Source organism: Oxyura jamaicensis, chromosome 9 (assembly GCF_011077185.1).
Source record: "Oxyura jamaicensis isolate SHBP4307 breed ruddy duck chromosome 9, BPBGC_Ojam_1.0, whole genome shotgun sequence".
NCBI classification, from domain to species: Eukaryota; Metazoa; Chordata; class Aves; order Anseriformes; family Anatidae; genus Oxyura; species Oxyura jamaicensis.
Genome location: NC_048901.1, coordinates 6,822,021 through 6,845,172, shown reverse-complemented (window position 1 = coordinate 6,845,172; position 23,152 = coordinate 6,822,021). Strand labels below are relative to the sequence as shown.

At 35.9% G+C, this 23,152-nt stretch overlaps 1 protein-coding gene across 1 annotated transcript in view; it reads left to right on the top strand.

Moving 5' to 3' along the window:
* The window catches only part of CLSTN2 (calsyntenin 2), a 339,879-nt gene that overhangs the window by 279,289 nt on the left and 37,438 nt on the right, over positions 1 to 23,152 (top strand). Inside the window, exons 7-9 of the mRNA XM_035335162.1 lie at positions 172 to 357; positions 4,260 to 4,508; positions 4,786 to 4,907. Of these exons, the coding sequence (XP_035191053.1) occupies positions 172 to 357; positions 4,260 to 4,508; positions 4,786 to 4,907 (557 nt within the window). The remainder of the gene's footprint in view (positions 1 to 171; positions 358 to 4,259; positions 4,509 to 4,785; positions 4,908 to 23,152) is intronic.

The window sequence follows — 23,152 nt, the reverse complement described above, 5'->3', positions numbered from 1 at the left end:
CTCTTCTAGAAAGAGGGGCAAAAACAATTTTTTAGAACAGTAACTTGCTGATGCCAAGTTCAAAAAAAATTGATTTTTATCTTAGCCAGGGACTTTGAGAGCAATATGTAATTTAAAATTGTATTCTTTTCACATTTTTAATCACTCTGGGATCTCTTGTGTTTTTTCCAGACTGGAACAAACGTATTGAGTACAAGCCTGGTTCTGGCAGCATACCTTTGTTTCCCAGCATTCATCTAGAAACATGTGATGGACCAGTTTCCTCGATACATGCAACCATTGAATTGCAGACCAATTACATTGGGAAGGGCTGTGATCGTGAAACGTACTCAGAAAAATCTCTGCAGAAACTATGCGGTATGTACATGGCTTTCAGTCAATATAACAATAATATTTTTCCAGATTAAGAGCCAATTGTGACCTCTAAGCATGCAATACACAGATTTATCTCAGCTGGTTCATTTTTGATTATAGCAATGAAAATCAAAGGATTGTTGATATCTAACTGGTGCTCTATTCTTCTTGTGTACTCTGTCTCGTGTTTTAGTCTTCCTCACTCTGCTTTCTGCTCTGCTGCTAAGTACTGTGCCAGAACAAAAGCAAACAAAAGTAAAGACACATTACGGGCTAGCATGCAAGGAAAAATATTTAAGAAGCACATGAATTTCAGAGAAGAGACATCCTGATGGAGAAAGGCTTCCTAATTATTTTATTGCCTTTTCCTGCTTTTTGATAACTTGGTCTAAAAGATAGAAATTCATATTGAATGGTAGATTAAACACTTGAAGGTACTGCTGTATTTTTATGACTTTAAGGGTTATCCATGTGGCAAAACAATGTACATATATTAAGTCAAATACTTTTGCTTTTTGAAATCTCCTCTGTCTCCTCCTCTAAAATCCCATTTTCTTAAAGTCCTCACCTGAAGCACTGAAGGTGTGGAACATAGATTCTCCTCTTCTCCAAAATACATCTTTCATGGCTTCTATCTGTTCTGCAATAGCAAATGTGCATTTTTTTCCCCCCATTTAAATGTGTGACTTTTGCTTTGGGATGCTCAGCTGTCTGGCTTATGTTTGTTTTGATACCCACACAACAGTGTTTCAAACATAATTAGATCAATACACTAACCTTTAAGAAAAAAATTTGCAAATCAAAGTTTTCAGCCAGTGTTCCGAAATTGTTAAAATGGAGAGCCCATCCCAGGGGAAAGTAGTTTGCAGTGATGATTACCAACTACCTGTGGAGATTGGGAAAGTGAGGTAAAGATGAATTAGAGTAGTAGAATTCTCATAAAATATTTTCAACCTGAAAAACTAACCTTGCATAGTTTAATCTTGTATCTCTGTATCCAACTGATTGGGATCCTAGAAAAACAGGAGAAAACCCATTTGGCAGCTGTATGCTGGCATGTAAGTAAAATGTTAGCATTTTAAATAAAAATAAATACGTAATAGCTAAAGTACTTCTGCCACTTCTAAGAACTTGTGATGGCAGCAAAAAGAACATAGTTTTATTCATGTTACAGACCTGTTCTGCAAATGGCATAATCATTCAGAGCAGCTCCCTACTAACATAGCACTAACCTACTTTGATCTGCTAACACTTAAGGAGTAGAAAAGAGAATTTTGAATTTCTCTCTTTTTCTCCAGAATAAACTGGATGTTTCCCCAAACTAGTCAAATTTCAGTTCAGTGGTGGTACCACATGTAGGCCTAATCTGGTGGAAAACAGAATAGTCAAAACCATTTCTGCAGATTTGACAGTTCCATTGTAGTAGCTGTAGGCACATGTGAGCTGGTGGGCTGATGCAGTGTCTAACAATACTGCTGAACTTCAAGTTTGAACTTAGCATATCTGTGAAGGAATAGAATATTAAGCACTTGAGAAAACAGAATGTAGAAAGCTTATATAAATGGGGGAGGGATGAGTTCTCATTGATGAAAGAATATTTTTTTCTCCAAGGTTACCATATCTTCACAGAGAAGTACGGGCAGGGTAGAAACTGTTAATAGGAGTTTGATAAAGAGGTTATAAATGAAAGTGACCTTTACAATAGAATTGGATCAGGACAAGTTTACGTTTTGGTATTTGGTATTTATTGCCATCCTTACTGTAGAGAGAACAGGTTATCTTATGAAAGCAGGTTAAATTATTTCTGGAAATAAGTTTTCTTCCAGAAATGACCTTATTGTACCTAATGGTTGGATAAATAAATTCTTTGAGAAGGAAGAAAACCCTGCATTTTTTTTTCTATCATTGAATCATCTTATGATTGTAGAGAGTGCAGAATTGAATGATCAGAGACATATATTCTTCAGTGACATATAAAATGCAAAATTCTCTCTATAATCGAGGATCCAGTTTATAAATCCCATGCTCATTTCTTAATTTATCAGTTGGAAATAAAGAGAGTTCAGATGCTAAGCAACAGGCATTAAAATTCATATTTTTATATGACTGATGGTTTAGCTCTGCCTTTCAATAACCCAGTGATTTGTAGTCACTTTGACAGTAAAGGTGGGCAGTTTTAATGATTAAATTACACTTGAAACATTTTAAAGTCAAGGAGCTATTAGTATTTTGCCTCAGAGCATTTTAGGAAGCATTTTTTCACCTTGTCATCCAACAATAATAAAAAATAATGTATGAAAAACTCAATTTGAGCTGCAAAACATATTCAGAATAAATATCACTATATATATATATATTAAAATGAATGCAAAAGGAATTCCTTGAGAGAATTATGCTTTTACTTGTAAAACCACCACACCTGTGCAAGTAATTTTATTTCATTTTATTTTTTTTTAAATAAGTTTATTGAAGTTTTTCTGTTTGGATAAAATCAAGTTCAGTGATTTTCCATTGATAACATCTGTGTATTAAGCAATGCACTGTGGCGTGTTATTCAGAATTAAAATTTGTCTTTGTGTTCAAAATCTAAATGTGGAGCTTTTAAGTTTGATATTACTATCACTTCAAAATAACCTCATTTTAAAGGAACACATTTTGAACTATTGTCTAAGAAATTCAGTTACCGAATATGAATGTTTTCACATCATCATTGTATTTTTTTAAATGTATAGGATACAGTTCCAAAACATTTTTGGAATAACATTCTACACTCCTGCAGAAAGTTGGGATCTTCCCTTGGACACTGGAGGGAGTTTAAGATTTCATACTAGTATGGGATTTTTTAATTCAGTTTGGGTTTGTTCACCATATTCTTACCTGCCAAAGCATTAACAAGAATACACAGATTCTGTTTTTACTCTGGCAAGCATACTTTCTGCTAAATGCTATCTTTCACAGGCTAAGTAAAGGCTCTGAATACCTGATTACATGTTTATAAAAAGTGCCTGACAGTTAAGCTGTAAAAAAAAAATACAGAGCTCTAAAGTACTGTGCTGTTCTATTAGATCTTGTACCACAGTGTTTTCCATTTCTGGTTTCTTTGCCCCTCCCGTGGCCCCGGGCGGGGGGGCCCCCCCCAAAAAAAAAAAAAAATAATAATTTTAACACATAAATGAGTGTAGCTGTGGACCACTTGTTCATAATTTACTTTCTGTAGGGGAGCTAATCTGAGTTGTGAGGAGCACATCTTATATCTATCATTAGGCAAGAACAGAAGGAGTTACAACCATCATGTACCTGACAAAAGCCAGAATTAGAGTGATATTTTTGGTTTTAGGGTGAATACTCTGTGTGCACTAATATTCATACCAACACTATCTATGGCTGACTACTGGACATTAGGATATATGTTCTACATTCATCCCCACTCTACTGAATTTGGCAACATATCATTCCCATATACTGCATATCTCCATGCTGTCAGGGAGAGAAGATATGAAATCTCCTTATCCGGATGTAGTGAACTTGGTTTTAGTCTTAGCACTTCTCAGAATAACTGAAGATATGACATTAATGGATTTTATAAAATAATGAGAAAATTCTAAGAAAGTAACTTTAAAATATTTCTTCCGTTTCTGTGCAGTACTATATAGACAATATAGACTACATAGACAATATAGACTATATAGACTACCAAGACTCTCTCAAGTCTACCAAACTCTTACGGAGTTGTTTTGCTGGCTATTAGCATGTTTGTGATTTGACAGTGAAAGCAGTAGGACCATTTGGGAAGTGAAGATAGGGTAAAGAGGAATGCATGAATCAGGCCCTGTACCTATACTAAATTCATTTGAACAGCTCTTTTATTAGTTTCTCATTGTGTTCTCATTATGTATCATTTGCAGGAGCATCCTCAGGTGCCATTGACCTGTTACCATCTCCCAGTGCAACAACTAATTGGACAGCTGGGCTTCTCATGGATAACAATGACATAATTTTTAAATTTGATGGAAAGCAAGGAGCCAAAATTCCAGATGGAATAGTCCCAAAGAATTTAACTGATCAATTCACCATAAGTCTGTGGATGAAACACGGACCTAGCCCAGGATTAAGAGCTGAGAAAGAGACTATTCTCTGCAACTCTGACAAGACAGGTGAGTCTGTCTATTGACAAAATGTTTGACAAAGGGCATAAAAAAGTTGGTAGAATATTACCATTTCTCCTCAGTTAAAGAAGTTTGAAAAACAAATAATGAGCTGGATTTGGTGCCATCCTGAGAATTGGTTGGTGATTTGACAGCTTATTGAGGGGACTGTTGATGGGGACTGGCTGTTTTTTTGTCCTTTGGGTGTATATTGCTTTGAAAGACATTCACCTAAACAAAAGTGTTGATGATAGTTCAGAGTTCTGATCTTGTTCCCTCCTTTCAGAGATGAACCGACATCACTATGCCTTGTACGTGCACAACTGCCGATTAGTGTTTCTTTTGCGTAAAGACTTTGATCAGGCTGACACGTTTCGCCCTGCAGAGTTCCACTGGAAACTGGATCAGGTAATTGTTCTTACCTCTAACCCACCCATACCTAATCTTTCTCTTCATCTGCTTTAGAAATCATAGAGAACAACCCAAATACTGGCATAATTATTTTGAGGAATCAGAATTCTATTTCAGTTAAGTTGCAAATTCTAACTGTTGTGATTCTTTACTGGGATCCACAGAAAGAGAGAAATTAGTTAATTTAGTTGAGTTGTTTAATGTAGTAGGTTTTTCAATTGAGTCATTTTAATCGTACATAGAGGTTTATATCCATTGGCAATGGAGAACCTAGAATCATGACGTTGCATACAGTTCTCTAAAAGCTTTCCATTTATCATTAAAAAAATGTCTGTATCAGCACAATGGAAATGATAGGAGCCTTTACAATAAAGAGTATGCTGACATACAGGAAGTCATCTGTAATATATTTTAAGTCTAATCTGTAGATTTTTACTTTCATCTACTTGCTGTATGTAATTTCTCCTTATTATGAAGAGTATAGTGCAAGGAAATTATTATTAAAGCGATAAGAGTTGTCTTTCAAAGATTTATTAATTTTAAACAGGATAAGGATCATTTGGATGAAAGAGGAAAGATTTCAACAAAGTAGTTATTTTCTCAAAGCAAGTTTCTTCATGTCTTTGGGCTCAAACTGTAATATCAAAGATGTAGATATAGGAATGGTCACTTTCCTAATTTAACTTGAAAATGCATATAAACTACCATCTTTGTCCTGATTATTAGATGAATGCAATGATAAAACCATATCATGATCATAGTGCTTGCTTTTCATTTCCATTAACCAATATAGAATCAGTTTCTGCTGTACATGATATGAAATCTTAAAGTGTCTAGAAAGGGTTAAATTTACATTAGAACATATTGAAGATTACCAGTCTTGAGCAACCAATGTCACCTCTGAAAATAGTGTTCTAAGTGCTGAAGATAGATTTATATTTCAATTGGCTGTGTACTAAACATCTAAAATATTCAATGGTACTACAAAGTTTATGTAAAGTGTTTTGACTTTGAAAAGCTAAATGCAATCAGTTTCTCTTCAATAGCCTCAGAATGGGAGAGTAAGAGTGTCCTCTCAGTAATTGGAATTTGTATGTAACACTTGTAACTTAGCCATGACAAAACACTGGAAAATGTACTGTCAGGGGCAATTTTCCACTGATGTATTTGGCTGTGTGAAAGAACTTTTACATCTCTATTACCATCTCCAATTACTTTATTCACACTCTACTTTCTCCATATCATTTCCATACTTTTTTTTTTTATTTATTTAATGGCATAAATCAGAAAGTACAGAAATGTAATATCTTTCCAATTATTTTTTTCTTTATCACATAAAGACAATATATCCTGAACTATATTTTCATATAGAGAAGATTTTTGTGTGTGCTTGGAATTTGAGTAGCGTTGATGTTATTGATGAGCTTTTCATATTTATATTTTGACAGCCTTGTTTTCTTTCAGACAGTGATGCTTACCAAGGTATCTCCTTCTTTATGTTTTTTTTGATTTGGGAAATCTGTATGAGTTCTAAGGTACATTGTTTCAAAACAACATGTTAAGTAAGAATGTGTGTAGTTAAGCAGAAGTGCTATTTTTTCTCCAACAAGTAAAAAAGAATGCCTTGGGCAATTCTACAGATTTTGATTTAAATCAATAAACCTAAGATAGTTTCACCAGGAGACACCTTCTCGGTTCTTCAGCTGAAGTTGAGTCCCAAACATCTGCTGACAGAACACATTGCTTGTGATGTAAATCCTAGAGGAATCTAAAGATTCCAACTAAGGATGACTGAATAAGTCCTTGGAGATAATTTCAGATTCAGTTGATCATACTCTTGAGTTACGTTTCTGGAGGGAAGTTATTTTGCTGAAGCCATCTCAGCAAGAGCTAAAGGAATCCCAACTAGCACTTGATACATTACCTCTTTTCATTTCTACTGTGTGATTCCAAACTGTATATTTCATTGTCTGTCATTTGTGTACCCTAAAATAAGCTTCCGAACTGTAGCACTACAGAAAAGTTCAGTTGCAGTTGAGCACTGAAGGGAGAACCTTCCTATTATTGAAAACTACTAGATGGCAGAAGCTAGAGATAGGTACAAAATATTTATTAGGTCACATCATTCATTTCATTTCATCTTATTTCATTCAGGTACTGCCAGTTGATTTCCACAGTATATTTTCAACTGCTCTTTCCAGCTGAGAAAAAATGTAAGATTAAAGTATGAATAAAGTTTGTTATGGGTTGGATGACCAGAATTTCATGATGATGAATTTGTATGGTCATGGTGGTACTGCTGTGAATTTTGTCATAATGGATGGACTTGGTAAAGACTGCTCCTTTGTCTCATCTTAGTGCTTCTCTATCAGGCCTTATATGGTAATTTAAAAGGAATTGTAAAATATATGTGAATAATGGGCTATTAAGAAACTTGTATGGTTTTGAAAACAAGCCAATCTGAACTTCACTTCAGACTAGTAGAATTATTTATGTCAACCTTTATCTGTCTAGCTACAATGGTCTTGCCCTGAAAGCACTGGGTATTTTACAATGTGTATCAAAAAGAGAAGTTAACATCCCAGTACAAACTCACTGATCTCAATAAGAAAAGAAGCCATGGCTAGTAGATGAAGTGCTCTAGACACTTCTGAAAATCCTATCAATTGATTTTTTGCATATTTCGATTCTGAAATACCTCTGGAAATTTCACCTTTAGAAGTGTTTATTCTGTAGTGGCAAATCTTCAGATTCCTTGTTTTTCGACGAAAAGTATGGGAATTAAGCTGTATCTAACTTGCTCAGTTTCTCTCTGTCTGAACACACTGTGGTATGCAATGCTGGAGACCAAGTTGAATATATAACTGTGAAAGACGGTTCAATGGCTGGTACAAAGCATAGCCACAGTACTATGAAATGTGGCAGAGTAGCTTGTTTCTAAGCTCACTTTATGATTGTGACAACAATCCATAGCTTGCTTATACTGAGAGGAATCTGGTGACCTTGGATCTGGTGAAGCATAAACTAGTGAAATCATTTATCATTGTTACAGCAGAGTAGTAAAATTTATAATACTAGCTGCTTTGGCTCTGCCTAGCCCGCAAGACTACTTATTATTTCAAGGTACTGACCAAGAATGTGACTTTATTACCATTCCAAATTTAATTTAATTTAATTCTTTAGATTGCATTTTTGTGGTGGGTAAGCGTGGCACACAGCTTAGTTGCAGACTCAATTCTTGGCAAAATACAAAGGGTCATGGAACATTTTATAGCTACACCTGAGTAGTGCCTCTGAAACTCTGTGATATGATACAGCCGTAATTGTGATGTATACGAGTGTCTCAAACCTTCACATAGTAGTGGCTGCAGAGTTAGCTCTGCGAAAATCGTGTCTTTAAATCAGTTCATAGACCTAAAGATTGATTTTCAGTATGGCTTTCAGGGTATTTAGCCCTACTAGTTACATTAAACTGAATGGACTTTACCAAGCTAATTTTTTGCTTATTGTGCTAAGCATGCATGACCTGAAAGTGCCATAACCCTGTGCATATGTCCCTTTAGGATTGAACTGCTAAGATATAAGTATACCTGCAAAAATTTCTAATAAGCAGAGTTAATGGACTTTAAACTGAAAGTGTACTTGTTATTTATAAGAAATGGGAGAGGGGTTGGAGATATGAAAAACAAATTGATTTTTTTCCCACTTTCATCCTTTTGGAAACTAACCGTATCTGTCATTTTAGTTGTGAGAGTGCATTAGCTGTAATTTGGAAAGAAAGGTGTGGAAAAAAAAAAATGCAAAAACTCAGTGTTAAGTAAGAATGCATGCTGGACAATAAAAACTGCATGGTTTTCCCAAGCGACTGCTATAGATGCTCACTTAGAGGTGGTTCACTCCTTTTACTCACTCCCACGTCCCTGGAAGTGCATGTGATCCTTTTTTTCAGTAAGCAGAATCATGACCCTTTTTTCTGAGTTTACTGTGCATATGTTTAAATTGCATATCATGAGGTGTTTGTCAACATTTTTATCATTTCTTTTCTCATGCTTAATTATAATAAGACAGTGTTCAAACCTGAGTACTTATTTAAAAAGTTGTCAATGAAGTCAGTAAAAGACACCTAAATCATCACCTAATTTTCTCAGATCAGTAGGAATATACGTATGTTTTTAATGGAATGATTTAGGTGGGTATAAATTAGGACCATCTAAGAATAACACACGACATATAAAAACTGCCCTTGGTGATTTTTTTTTCTTTGTAGAAAGTTGTGCTGGCTGATTTTAGGGTTCTGTGCTATTGGTTTTTTTTGTTTGGTTTGTTGGTTGGTTGGTTGGGTTTTTTTGTTTGTATGTTTGTTTGTTTTTTTGAGAAAATGGTCGTATTGTACAGCCTTCTCTTGCACACAGGAAATAACTGCACATGGTATAGTTCTGGTTAGGGACAGAGCTTTCAGAGCTCTTGACAACGCAAAAGTACCCTTGGATACTGGGGGGTTGGTCAGCTTCTTAACTTACATCGCTAATCACATCTCCTTTCAGCCGCTGGTGCTCTGTCTGGCCTCGGTTAAATTATTTTATGCAAGTATACCAGAACTACAAAAGAGATCAGTTTATAATGGAGTACATATATGAGAAATTGAGTTCTGTTGAAATTAGTGAAGGAATAATTTTAACACTGGCAGAATTTCTCCCTAGAGATGCAAAAAAAAATAAAATAAAAAAAAAAATGAAGTGGTCTCACTTCTCTTCCTGTCAATGCAAAAATATTTTTGAAAGCACTTCAGGGAACTCTGTTAATAACTCTGTCATGAGGGTTTGAATTAGTGCTCCTTCCCCTCATTGTCATCCTCAGCAGAAACTCTTCTGGTTGTCAAATTTCTGCAATCAGTGACAGTTCTCATGTGTTGTGTATTTGTGGTCAATAGAGTGAGAACTTTGTCCCTCAATTTCTGTCTGTTTTAACAGTTTTCTCTAACCCTCATGGGACTAAAACCAAATAATAGTTTGAATAATGAACCAAGGCATTCAAGCCTTGGGTGACAGTGGAAAACATAACATTACATAGGCCAATGCTCAGTGTATTTCACACACTGTTCACCTTGAATATTACATTTCTCATAGTGATACTGAGGACAGTCAAGTCAGGAGATTTTTTTTTCCTTTCTTGAAATCAGTAGAATGGGAACATTTCTTTGAGCATGGGAAAGCATCTTAGCCAGGAATACATGTTTTTATGCATTTATTCTTATTCACAATGGGAAATTATATTCTGTTTTATATCAATGTTATCACCCTGAAGATAGTCTTCCAGCCCACAGGCAAAATTGGTATTGAGCCCCTTAAAAATAGGGACTGAACTTCATGGTCTGGAGTCATTCTAAATCAGCAAAAAGTACAGATACAGAAAGTTACTGTTTCTTTTTTAAGATGAGATAAATTGCTTTGAATAATCCAAAATAAGCCTGCAGTGGAAAAGCCTCATACAATTGCTTCCATAATAGAACTAGAGAAAGCAGGTTATTTAGGTAAATCTGAATACGATGCATTGTATCTCTGTGTATGCACATAGATGCTGAAGGAGCAAGGCAAGGTTCCACTTGCATTTAACCAGTTGACTGACTACACATAATGGGGTCTTCTACCTGTAGAAAGCACTGTTGTGCAGTCAAGCACTTCATTTCCATTTACTTTTTAAAATAAGCCACTGTGCAAGGACAGGATAGAGCAGTAGCTGATTTTTGAGGAAATGTAAGTTCCATGGTTAGAGGGCAAAATGAAAGGAATTTGGTACCTGTACCTTGTCTTCGTAAAATTAGCTGTTCCCATTAGGTTACAGCAGTTATGAGTGAAAGCTGCTCTTACGTGTTGGATTTTTCAAAATCAGTTAGCTGCGTGCATCCAGTTCTGCGAAGATGATCGTTCACATTATGAGAGCCCTAAGTGTACTCTTTACTGATGGGCTCAAAGAGAAAGAAAATACGTGAATATTTATGGAAAGTACCTAGTCTTCTCAGGCCTAGAGGGTTAAGGGTACACTGGGGAGATAGGAAGACACAAACGTTTCCCATCACTATACACTGTTCTTCACCTATATATAAAGGACCTCAAGCTTGTCAGTCTGATATTTTTCAACATGGTGTCCCATTTGAAATTGACTTTTCTTATTGCGGAGTTTAGTTGTCCATTTTTATTTGATGTTCAGAAGAGTTCCACATGCTTTTAACCACTTCTTTACAAATTGATATGCAGACCTGCACAGATCTATGCATACATCCTATGATAAGAGTACAAAGGAAAATTACGAAACACCAAATGTACATCCTACAAAGCCAGTAAGAGATAAATGATACATGAATCATGCTAATCCTGTAACTGTGATGAAATCATTCCAGGACTCAAAAAGCTGCTGCAGCATTCACAGCACCCCAAGTGTTTTACATTTTAGCCCTGTCTTATTTGACACAGCTTATTTACCGTTTTCCATCTTTAAATGCTATTTTGATATTTTTTTAATTCAGCATTTTACTTCAAAACAGCCTTTACTAGCACAAGGATGAGTCAGCAGTACTGATAAATGCTGAAATATTCTTCGAGTTTCCAATTTAAAGAAGCTTTTTAAAGATATATTTTTAATGCAACTGAAATATCATTTCTAACAACAAAATCTTGAAAAACAAAACACGGTGGCTGGCAAGAACTTGCTTTATGATGCACAAATATTCCTTTGGCCAAGCTTTGAAATATTCCCTATAAATTGACCTAGTTTAGTGAACTTCTGATTTCTGTAGTTCAGCCTAGTGTGAAATGCAGTGTGCCTCTGTGCCTCTGCAAATCTTCCATGACCCTTAAGAAGAAATTGAACTGCTTGCAGAAAATATTTTATAATTTAAGTATTTGCCTTTACTTTAAATTATTGTGATGTGTTTCTACATATTTGTATTCTACATTTTGTGATTTTTCTCATTTGTATGTACCATAATAGTTTTATTACCATGGAATGTGATTTTCAAGCCTATTAATACTACTCTTTCCAGAAACTTAAGATGAGATAGGCCAACTCTTCTGAAAGAGATACCTTTTATGTGTTGTCTTTCAGCCCTTATTATACGAGAAACTACATATTCACATATGTAGTTATGCTTGTTTTCTAGGGAAGGCAGAAGAACTGCTGCAAACAGCATGCCACTTAGACTGTGAAACATGTTTTTTGATCAAATTAAAAAAAGAAAAAAGAAAAAATATCAAGAAAGAAATTTGGTATGGAATTAAAAAAAATTTAATTGTAGCACCATGAAATAATGCAAAATATTAGTCTCTTAAAGCTTACCATGGCAAGGCCCCCAAATGAACTTAAATTCTTGTGTAACAAAAATATCAATACAGAGTTTTTAATACACCTGAACAAGAGGGATTAAAGACTTGGTTAAATTCCCTGGTATTCTACAATAGTCCAGTAACTCCTGAAATACAAGGAAACCTAGAACAAAAATTCTCAAGTAAGTTACATATTGAATGGCACATGAGGGTGAATTGTCACATTTGCTTTCTTATTTAAGGGTTATTTTTAATATTTGTATTTTACTCTATCTGTGCTTTATCAGTTATGCCACCAGAGTTTGTACAAGACATGCCCAACTTTTTTGAAAAAATAGCTCATGAGCAAGATCTGTTACTTGGGTAATTTGCTAGGACTGCTGAGTGTTTATCTTTCAAGTAAAGCAGGCTGGCTTTTGATCACTCAGGGGAAGCTTGAAGCATTTCACAAAGTTGGGACCAAAATCTTTATCCTTCGAAATGCAGCTCAGGAGATAAATAGTGTGTGTTATCAATAAATATGAAGTAATTTATCTATGTGCATGAGCTGTTCATTCAAACCTTGGTGACATGGTTTCTGGATGTCCACAGTTCAGCAATAATAGTATTGGTTTTCCTTTGATTTACTTTCCACATCTGGATAGACTCTTGGCAATATCAAAGCCTAGAAATGCATATTATTAAGCACTTGATGAGCAAGTACGTTTAAAAAAAAAAAAAAAAGTAACTGAGCAGCTTTCTAGTTGCACATTTAAAAAATAAACACAGTACGCTAACTGTTGTCATCAAGTGTTACTGAACTGACGTGCTTGCTTGATGAAATTTAGCAGCAAGATGGATTATAATAGAATTATTTCATTGTGAACAAACTACGGATCTAATTTACTAAGACACATTGAAGTTGCAACATGACAACAAAAAGACATGCTGCAGTTGGAGAATAAACAGGATTTTTAGGTGATTTTATTGCCAGTATGATAAGCCGATTTCATTATTGAAAGCTGTAATTAAGCCATCCATATTTTTGAACCTACTGTGACTGTAAGTACTACACATTACAGGTTTTAAGGCTAGAAAAGCAGCTCACAGCTTGCATGAAAATTATGTTTGCAAACTCATACTTCACTACAGTGTTGTCACAATATAACAGTGAAAGTACATTATATATAGCAGTGTTCTTATTTGAAAATGAAATATTTCATTTTCTAATGCAGTTATTTTCTTGAACCCAATGAGGAAAAAAAAGAAAAGATCCTAATTCCAGGAATATTTCATTGTGCTATGGGAATGCTACATAGAGCACATGAGTTTCAGGAAGTTCATTACTGATTTTTGAAATACATTAGGCCTTGGAACACACAGCTGTTTACTCTGGCAGGTTGGTGACTCTGTTCAAGAGAGACCCCAGGACACGTGTTTCTGTGAGGTTAATGGAGTCTCTTTGGAGCAGAGGTTGGTAGACAGTAAGAAATAGCATTGTCTTACAGTGAAACCTTTTCTGGCCAAAATCCAAAACAGTGCTAATAGAGGAATCTTTTGCAGAGTTCAAGAGCAAGTGCTAGTTTTGAGAAGAAGATAATGTTAATAATGTGACATTTTGGCAAACAAAATCAAATAGATCACGTTATTGTCAGACACAAATGCCAGTGAATTTAGTCTATCATACCTAACAAACTGAATGGAAATCTTCCCATTGTATTGTTTTCCATAAATCCAACTTTTTATTCAACTAGGAAGCCAAAGCTTACAGAAATCAAAGTATTTGCTTTAAAAACATTAAAAGGGAAGAAGAACTTGATCTTATAATCTCCCCTTTTCATGCTTCACTCATTAAATTTTATTTTCTTCTCATATTTATTATTCAGATTATTAGATGTACCTGGTGCAACGTTTGCATAGAGATATGGACTTTAAATATTGTCTTAAAATTCCTTCCAGCTTTGTCATGTGTGACTCTTCAGTTAATGGCTAATATTTTAAAAATGCTACTATTATGGTTGCTAATGGTTTAATGAAACTTATATTGGTAATTTTTTATGGAAAGTGACCATAATAACAACTCCACACCTAAGATGGTAGGAGACATTTTGCTTTACTATGGATTTCTCAGTTCTCACTATACTATCTCCCTATATCATCAAAAACAATTTTCTTATTTACAGAACTCTTGGGATGTGTTAGGAATGATTGAGGTTGATAAAGCAAAACTTTACAATTTACATGAAAAAAAAAGATGAATTTCACTTTTCACAAAGAGCTCTACTTTTTTAAGATACAGTCTGTCTTAAGACATAGATTAAAAACAAAAATAAAAATAATAAAAAAATCTGTATTCCTGTATTCACCAGGCTTTCAGGAGATACTGATCTATTTCCATATTGAACTATTACTATAATAGTGGGCTTATTTGCTGCAGAAAAGTAAAAAAAAAAAAAAAAAAAAAAAAAAAAAAAAACTCCTGAGAGCTACATGGAACATCTTTAAGGTTTATAATCCAGTACATCTGCTCATGTAAATCTGCCCTGTGCTTCTCAGTGTGACTACTGCTGAGAATCTATACCTTGGCTTTCCTGCAGAACCCATGTGCTCTGTAAGGGTAAAGGGGATGCCAGCAGCTTTTAAATGAGATCAGAATAACTGTGCGGTTTGTCAGTTCAATGCCACCAATTAGAAATGAAGTCTTCAAAATGTGCTTGGATCTGTGAACATTGCCAGAGCATGACAGAGCCAGGATTACCGCAAAAGTTAACATTAAACAGAATTTCAGCTCTAATTATGTTACAAATAATTGTGAATCCATTTATATTTTAGTAGTAGTAGAAAATGGAAACCTTTCTCATGAATAATTTCATGTTTTAAAACATTTTTTACTTTAGATACACATATTCATTATAAGCAGGAAATGAAGCCTACAGAAGCTTTTTAGGCATTCAAAAGCAATAGCCTCACTTGCATTTTGGAATCATAAAATCATTGAATGGCTTTGGTTGGAAGGGGCCTCAAAGCCCCCCTGGCTCCAGCCCCCTGCCCTGGGCAGGGCCCCCTCCCCCCAGCCCAGGCTGCCCCCAGCCCCACCCAGCCTGGCCTTGGGCACTGCCAGGGATGGGGCAGCCACAGCTGCTCTGGGCAGCCTGGGCCAGGGCCTCACCACCCTCATAGTAAAGGATTTCTTCCTAATATCTAATCTACATCTGCCCTTTCTCAGTTTAACACCATTCCCCCTTTTCTTATCACTACTCTCCCTGACATGGAGGCCCTCCCCAGCTCTCCTTCAGCCCCCTTCAGGTACTGGAAGGCCGCTGTAAGGTCTCTCTGGAGCCTTCTCTCCTCCAGGCCAAAAACCCCAACTCCCTCAGCATGTCTTCACCGGAGGGGTGCCCCAGCCCTCTGATCATCCTTGTGGCCTCCTCTGGACCAGCTCCAGCAGGTCCGTGTCTTCCTTATGCTGGAGGCCCCAGAGCTGAATGCAGCACTGCAGGCGGGGTCTCAAGAGAACAGAGTAGAGCAGAAGTTCCATTATCAGAAGTTGTTTTCCAATTAAACTGAAAGTTTCTAGGGCAACTTTAAAATTGAAAATTGCAACTTTTTTGAGTTATAATTGCAGGAAAATTACAGGCATGCTTTAGTATTACTATTTTTGGTAGCTTTAATATTTTTATTGTGGTTTTTGCATGTCTTTACATATTAGTCATAACAATCTGTATCAGCAAGGACCAAAAATGCCATCACTATGACATATCTGTTGCACAAAGACTCATCATATTATAGCATACTGTATGGTTTTTAAAGTATCCTCACAGCAGCCAGTTAAGATCCTATCAACCCCAATTTATTCACTCATTATTAAAAATACACAAAAAATACACAAAAGGCTGGAGGCTGATAGTGCACAGTTCTTTTCAGCCCTAAGCTAATATCCTTCCCAATGGACAATTAATGGTATGCAAGACACTGAAGAATTTTACTGCATATTTTCAAGCATTTAGACAGCATCCGGAATCTTGCTTAATTATATCCCAATCTTATGATGATTGTTTTATTGCAAATACAGCCTTTTCCCTTTCATTTTCTTTACACCAATTAACCTGTGGACTCAGATTTATTCCAGACCAATGTATTGTTGTTGTTATAATTGGATTTGTATCCTGCATGGCATTTTTTTTTAATTCTTTGTGTAAGTGGCCTCACACTCTTTCTCATTGGAGTAACTCTGTTTAGATATTAGATTTGGTTGCGCTCATGAGTGAGGGTACGCTGTACGCTTCATGGCTGTCACAGAGACCCAAATTTCAAATTCAGTCTTCTGAGTGTGCTGAATATTTAACTGAACATGGCTGCTTTAACGAATATTCTTGCAGTAACTTAGCTCCCAGTGCTCAGCTAAAGTAAATAGAAGAGTTGGGATCACAGTTAAAAGTGTATTGCAATTGAAACAAAATGTATCGCTAATTAGTATTTCAAATATCCTTCATTGCTTAGTGTCGTCTACCTATATGTCATGCTATACATACATAAACACACTTCTTATCTCATTGTTTAGAAGGAGGAGGAAAAGTTCATACAACTGAAAATGTATGTGGCATGTGCACAGTTCATGGAGTATATGAGGGTATGCATAAAAATTCTGTACCTACGATTGGAGTCAGCCTATGTATGTTAGCATTTATCTTTTAAAGGTATCTACATTTATAATGTTACATTGGACTTACAGCCTTGATAGTAATTGATAGAATCAGAATATATGCTCACTTTATGGTACACAGAAAAAATACTGGCCAGAGTTAATTTTACAATTTATTTGATTTAACTATTTATTTGATTTAACTATGTTTGGACATAATTACTTTTTAATATCTAATCTGAAAAATGCTTTCTGGTGCATGATCGTTTCATAGCCTCTTTTTTTCCTTATCCCTGTGCATGCTTAATCTGTTTTATCAATTAATTTTTACTTTAGCACACTGTATTTGAATAGGTCACAAGTGATTTCCAGTCCCTGAATGGAATGTAGCAGCAAACACTAAAATGGTGTTGTTGATCCTGAATTGATGGGTACTTCACAAAAGGACCCTCTACAAATTCAATCTAATCCCCTCCTGGAGGAGCACTATCTTTCAAAAAGCCTGAAGCTGACTCCTGGGTCTGAGACTGTTGGAAGGGAGTAAAGTAGCAGAGCAACAACAGATATGTTAAATATGAGGATCTTGTATAAGAGATAAATCTCATATAAGAGATAAATATTATAGAGAGCTTTAGTTCTTGCTGTGAAAACTTGAAAATAATGAAAGAACTAATGGAAGGCAACAGGGGGACGATGGTGAAGAGATGAGAGGAAAAGGGAGAAAAAGAATGCAGAAAGCGGAGAGGAGAGAGGCTGTTGCTGCCATACAAACAAGTCTGTGTTTTGTTTCGAGAACACATTTTTACAGAAGAATCACATGATATCATTTAGGGAAGGCAAACTATACTGCTGAGACACCTAAGGAAAATTGAATCACTTAGTATTCACCATTCCTTCTCTTAATTGCCATCAGCAGAATCGCAGCAAAATGTGAAAGAACAAAACTGCAGATAAATAAACCTGTATTTCTTACTGGTGTTGAAGAAATCAAAAAAGAAATTCTGGGTGGGTAGTTTTAAACTGAAATAGGGTAGTTTTAGAGTTCACATTGGGAATAGGTTCTTCACTCAGAGGGTGGTGAGGCCCTGGCCCAGGCTGCCCAGAGCAGCTGTGGCTGCCCCATCCCTGGCAGTGCCCAAGGCCAGGCTGAATGGGGCTGGGGGCAGCCTGGGCTGGGGGGAGGGGGCCCTGCCCAGGGCAGGGGGCTGGAGTCAGGGGGTCTTTGAGGTCCCATCCAACCTAAGTTATTCAATTATTTTATGAAAAGTAAAAAGGAACACTTTTCACTGTTCTACTGGTTTTGTTTTTCTGTGTTTTTGTTTTATTTTATTTCATGAAGAACCAATTCTCCCATTTCTAGCAACAGTAATTTTTTTAGGAATATGTCTTTAATCCAACAGCCATCTTTCCATCAGCAAAACAGTGTTTCAAAGGGAAAAATTCAGCCAGCTCAACTGTGAATAAATGTTCAAACTTTTGGATAATTACTTATCCATAAAATTTTTAGGGCTTGTGCAACACTGATATTGAAAATTCATTCCCACAGTATATTTGTTTCATGTCAACCCAGAAGTATTCTGGAATGCTGACCGTCAGTGCTAACTTGCTCCCTCCCATAAAAGCTCTATGAACATGATTGTAATTAGTACTAAAATAAAACTATCTACTGACTAAATAACATTCCCTGGCAAAGTCACAAATATAGCTGAATACCTAATTACCTGTGTATGATATATAACATATAATCAGTCTTGCTACAAAATGTCAGCCATGCAATTAAAGGCCCAGTGGTTACCATTTAAGTAAAAATACTATAGATAATATTTTGGTTGTATAATTCCCTCGCTAAGCTTTCAGTATAAATAAACAACCATTCTTCACTTTATAGAAATCATGAAGGTAGCAAAATACATCTCATTGCCACCTTTCACCTGCAATGAAAACAGAATAGCATTATATTTTCTTTGCATTATGTCCTAATTATCTGCTGGAACTGAAGAAAATACAACACTAATCTGTGTGGGGAAGGACTGTGTATTTCTTACATGTCTTTCTGCACTTATAGCTACCTCCATCTCAGACTACAGCAATATTCCAAATTATAGCAGTGGGCTCCCATATGAATACCACTAAGTGATTCTCTGAGGATATCCTATCAACGTAATGTAAGAGTTGTGTTAGAGCAGGAATTCCTTTATCTCTGAATCGCACTGTGCACCTTCAACAGAGTAAGTATCTTTCAAGTAAATCACCTTTCCTAAAACTTGGAAACTGTAAAACAGTGTTCAGTGCCTGTGTCAGCTCTACCTTCCTTTGGTGAGTACCTTTAAAGCAGCCCTTGCAAGATTGCAAGTAGTGTCAACACTTCCTTCAGAGATAGCAAACCTTTGAAGAGGGATTTGCCAGATGATGAAAAATCTTCAGAGAGCCAGCAACACCATTTCCAGCAAAAGAGAGGTCAGTAGCCTGGGGGAGTATTCTGGTGGGGGCTTTCTTCCGTGAGCAGACAACCCAACCTGGGAGTCCTAGTATCTTATGCTTGGTAGATGAGAACTGAGGTACCAAGGCATTCATTGCATGAGATAAAAATAACACAGTACTTCCTGCTGGGTCTGCATAGATATGGGCAGTCAGTGCTTTGGTCTAAGAGAGTGAGTGATGAATGCACATGGGAATGGGTGATAGGGAGGAGGGGGGAGAGGAAAGAGGTCTCTTCAGAACAGTTTTTGGAGCTGAACCCATGTTTCCTCTCAAAAGAAAACAAGCCATGACTAGCCTGTTTGCTTTGTCTCCAGAGTGCAGTTTGCATGAATCACACTCTGCACCTTCAAAATGTCTCTGCATAACTGACTGAAACAAGCATTGTATTTGTTCACATACCAACAGCAAGGGAAGAATATATCATCCTATTCTGAAACGTGACAGCCTAACTCCTTTTTCTTAGTGCAGCCTCCTTCTGCTCAGTGAGAAAGAAATACTAAGTTATTGAATACCCTTCAGGAGTAGGGGCAGAATTCTCAGCTGCCTGAAATCTCAGGCCTTGGAGCAGCAGGCAGACAAGATGCCTGACTTAACCTTTAGCACCTGAGTATCAGTATTTCAGACAGGTTTTTAAAAAACAAGCAGTGAAAAAAAAAAAAAGTATATTAATATTTGCATGGTAATTGCAAAGAATAGGAGGACTTGTTTTCTGTATCTTTAAAGATTTATTATTATTATTATTTTAATTACTTTAGTACTTAATTATTAGCATACAGATAAGTATTTCCTTGGTTCTGTAATGCATGTTTTAGGAGACTAGTTATGTATTTAATCTAGTTTATGAGCAAAATCCCTTTTGTAGACCATACATATTACTGAACCCAGGAAAGAGTAAATCTCAGAATAGAAATATCTAGCAGGCAGAATCCCTGCATGTATCAGCTGAGCAGAAGGCAGATCCCAGGGATTGTGGAAGGTTTAATTTCCAGGTAGATTCAAAGATGGGGCCTCACAAGTGAAACAGCAGAATTGACATGTGCTGCCTTCAGGTGGGAATAAACTCAAGGAGCAAAGGCTTGTTTCAACTATCTTGAAAGACAGTTTGCTCAAAAGGACCAAACTTGTGTTTGATTTTGCTTATACATCAGGTTTAAAAAGGACACATTAATAATGCAAGAATGCAAGTCTAGCACATTTTGGGCCTCCACGTACACAAATAAGTTATCCTAAATCTATTTGGTCACTTTTCATTGATGTATTCATGATCACAATATGTGCCTTTTGGAAACAAAACAGCTTAATGCTTTGTAAAGGAATTAGAATTAAAAAATTAACTTCAAAGCTTCAATCAAAGAAACTTCAGTCAGAGTCCAGATTTCAGACTATGAAACAAAAGAGAGATTTGGGCTTTTTCAATTAAGTAGGAGGTCAAAGGATCTGCTGGTTTTCATTTTTTTACTTAACATTACTCTTATTTGTTAAGTTGTAATAATGTGTACAGTTGGTGAATAATTCTCAAAGACATTATTTCCCTAAATCTTTGCATTTCTTCTATCTCTGATCATATATATAGACACACATAAATGTATATAGAATGTGTAACATAGTATTTTCTGTAATTTGAATTTAAGAGATGCTTAGCAGAAAATTCATTCTGAGAAATCATAATGTAGTATCTGGGTTATAAATAAATTAAAGTACTATAAAAGCCCTTAACCGTTAGAGAAAGAAAATTAAGCTTGTAATATTTATTCTGGCTAGGCTCTTCTTGTTTTTTGTTTGTTTGCTTTGTTGTTGTTGTTGTGTTTGTTTTGTGGGGGTGGTGATGGTGGTGGTTATTATTATTATTCCTCAGATTCAGTTAAATAAGATTTTGATTCAACTTGATCTTTAAAAAGCAAAATATTGCCATGTTTCATGATTAGGTAGGAAGTGCATTCATCTCAGAATATTGATTGCTCTTTCCATTTAGAAAGAAACAGTTTCCAACCGTGATAGGACCAAAGAAGTGTTTTATTGAGCCTGACAATCTGCAGCATTTAATGGAGGGAGGTATAATGCCTCTTTCTTCCCATTCTTTTCCTGCTCTCTGCAGCAGTAGATTTCAAAGGACAAATCCATGCTGACAGTGACCATGTTGCATTTCAGAAGCAAAGTTCCTTGCATCATACCTAAAAGTTTTATTTATTGTTTTATGTGTGCAGGTATCTCATGTGGAATGTTGGTATGGTCTGGAAGTAAATATCAGTAAACATCTTATTCACTGCTACACCTCAGAGCACCTTAAAAAGTTTGTCAGTGTAACTGTCTCCCTTTAAATTAGAAAATGCTTTGGAAGCAGATAGCTGTTTTATGAAGTGGAGACGCTTAAAATTCACATGCAACTTTAACACCCAGATTAAGTAAATCATTGCCATTTCCTCTAGCCCCAACTGGCTTGTAGCCTGTGTACTTATTTTTATGATCCATAAAAACTAGAGAGAATAAATTGTAAAGTATCTAGATCAAAAATACTATTCTGATCAAAAAGCTCATGACTGGTCATAATCAGTCACAGTATAGTTTAACATAGAAAGCTCAACTATAGTTGAGTATGTAAAGAAATTATCTACTTTAAGTGTGGACAACAGAGTTTATCTACTTCCAATATATGCTGATAGACATACAATTTACTCACCTATTCGTTTCTGGCTATGTTGATGAATGAATATACCATTCAAAAATACTCACCTGAGTATTCCTAAAAAAACCTATTTGATTTATTAAGGACATGGGATTGTAAGAGGTATGGAATCATTCAGCTAGTGATTTATTGACAAATTTTGAGTAATTCTTTTGAGATTTACAGAAGTTTTGTGACAATAGGAACATCAGACTTAAGACCTCAACTGGATATATTCTAAATCTCAAATATATGCTGTATAATGTTTGGAAAACTATTTTGAAGGAAAAGCCAGCATGCATAAATAAGCTACAAAATTGACTTTGAACTCACAGCTTGTTGTGATACTGATGTGCAGAGTGAATTTTGGGTATTTACTGTGGATTCTTTTAATTTCCTACCATGTTATGTTTTGATTTGGGAACTTTTTCTGTGTAGAATGCACACAGAAATGCACAAATGTCTGGCATAGACAAACAGCTGGACTGCTGAGTGCTGTTTGACCTTACAGCCCACTTACATCAGGGTACTCTTCTGCCTTTTATTCACTGATTATTAGAAAATTAGATTATTAGAAAAAAGGGAAAGAAAATAAGAAGGAAAGAAGGAAAATACCAGTCTGAGTTACTGTTCAGTGAAGCTGTTAAAAGTAATGGGTATTAGAAGAACAAAGAGCAACCAACATGGAATCCTTTTTAAAATTTATTTAAAGAACACCAGAGAAAGTTGCTAAATGCTTAGTTACTTGATCAACTCACATTGTGGCTTAATAACTTCTGCTGAAATCAGTGTTGCCTCCTTCGCCGGGAAATGATTTCTGACAGCCTAATGAGTAGGGAGTATCGCTTCCCAAACAGGGTGCCGCTTCAACTGCACTCGCGGTGTACTCTCATTCAAAGACCCCACCATCCTGAAACGACCGGAACGGGGGTGGCCTGATTCAAAACACTGGGTTCCAATACAATTCCCAATGGTTACTTTCTTGAGGGCAGGGGGATTAGAGAGACAAAGTTTAATGACCAAGAAAAAACAGTTATCAGTGAGAAATAATAAGTTATTTCATAATCCTGTGATTATTTCTTATGGGATCTACTTACACAAATTGCTTCACTTTATGTTAACTACCAAGACTTTGTTATTATGTAACTGAAAGAATATC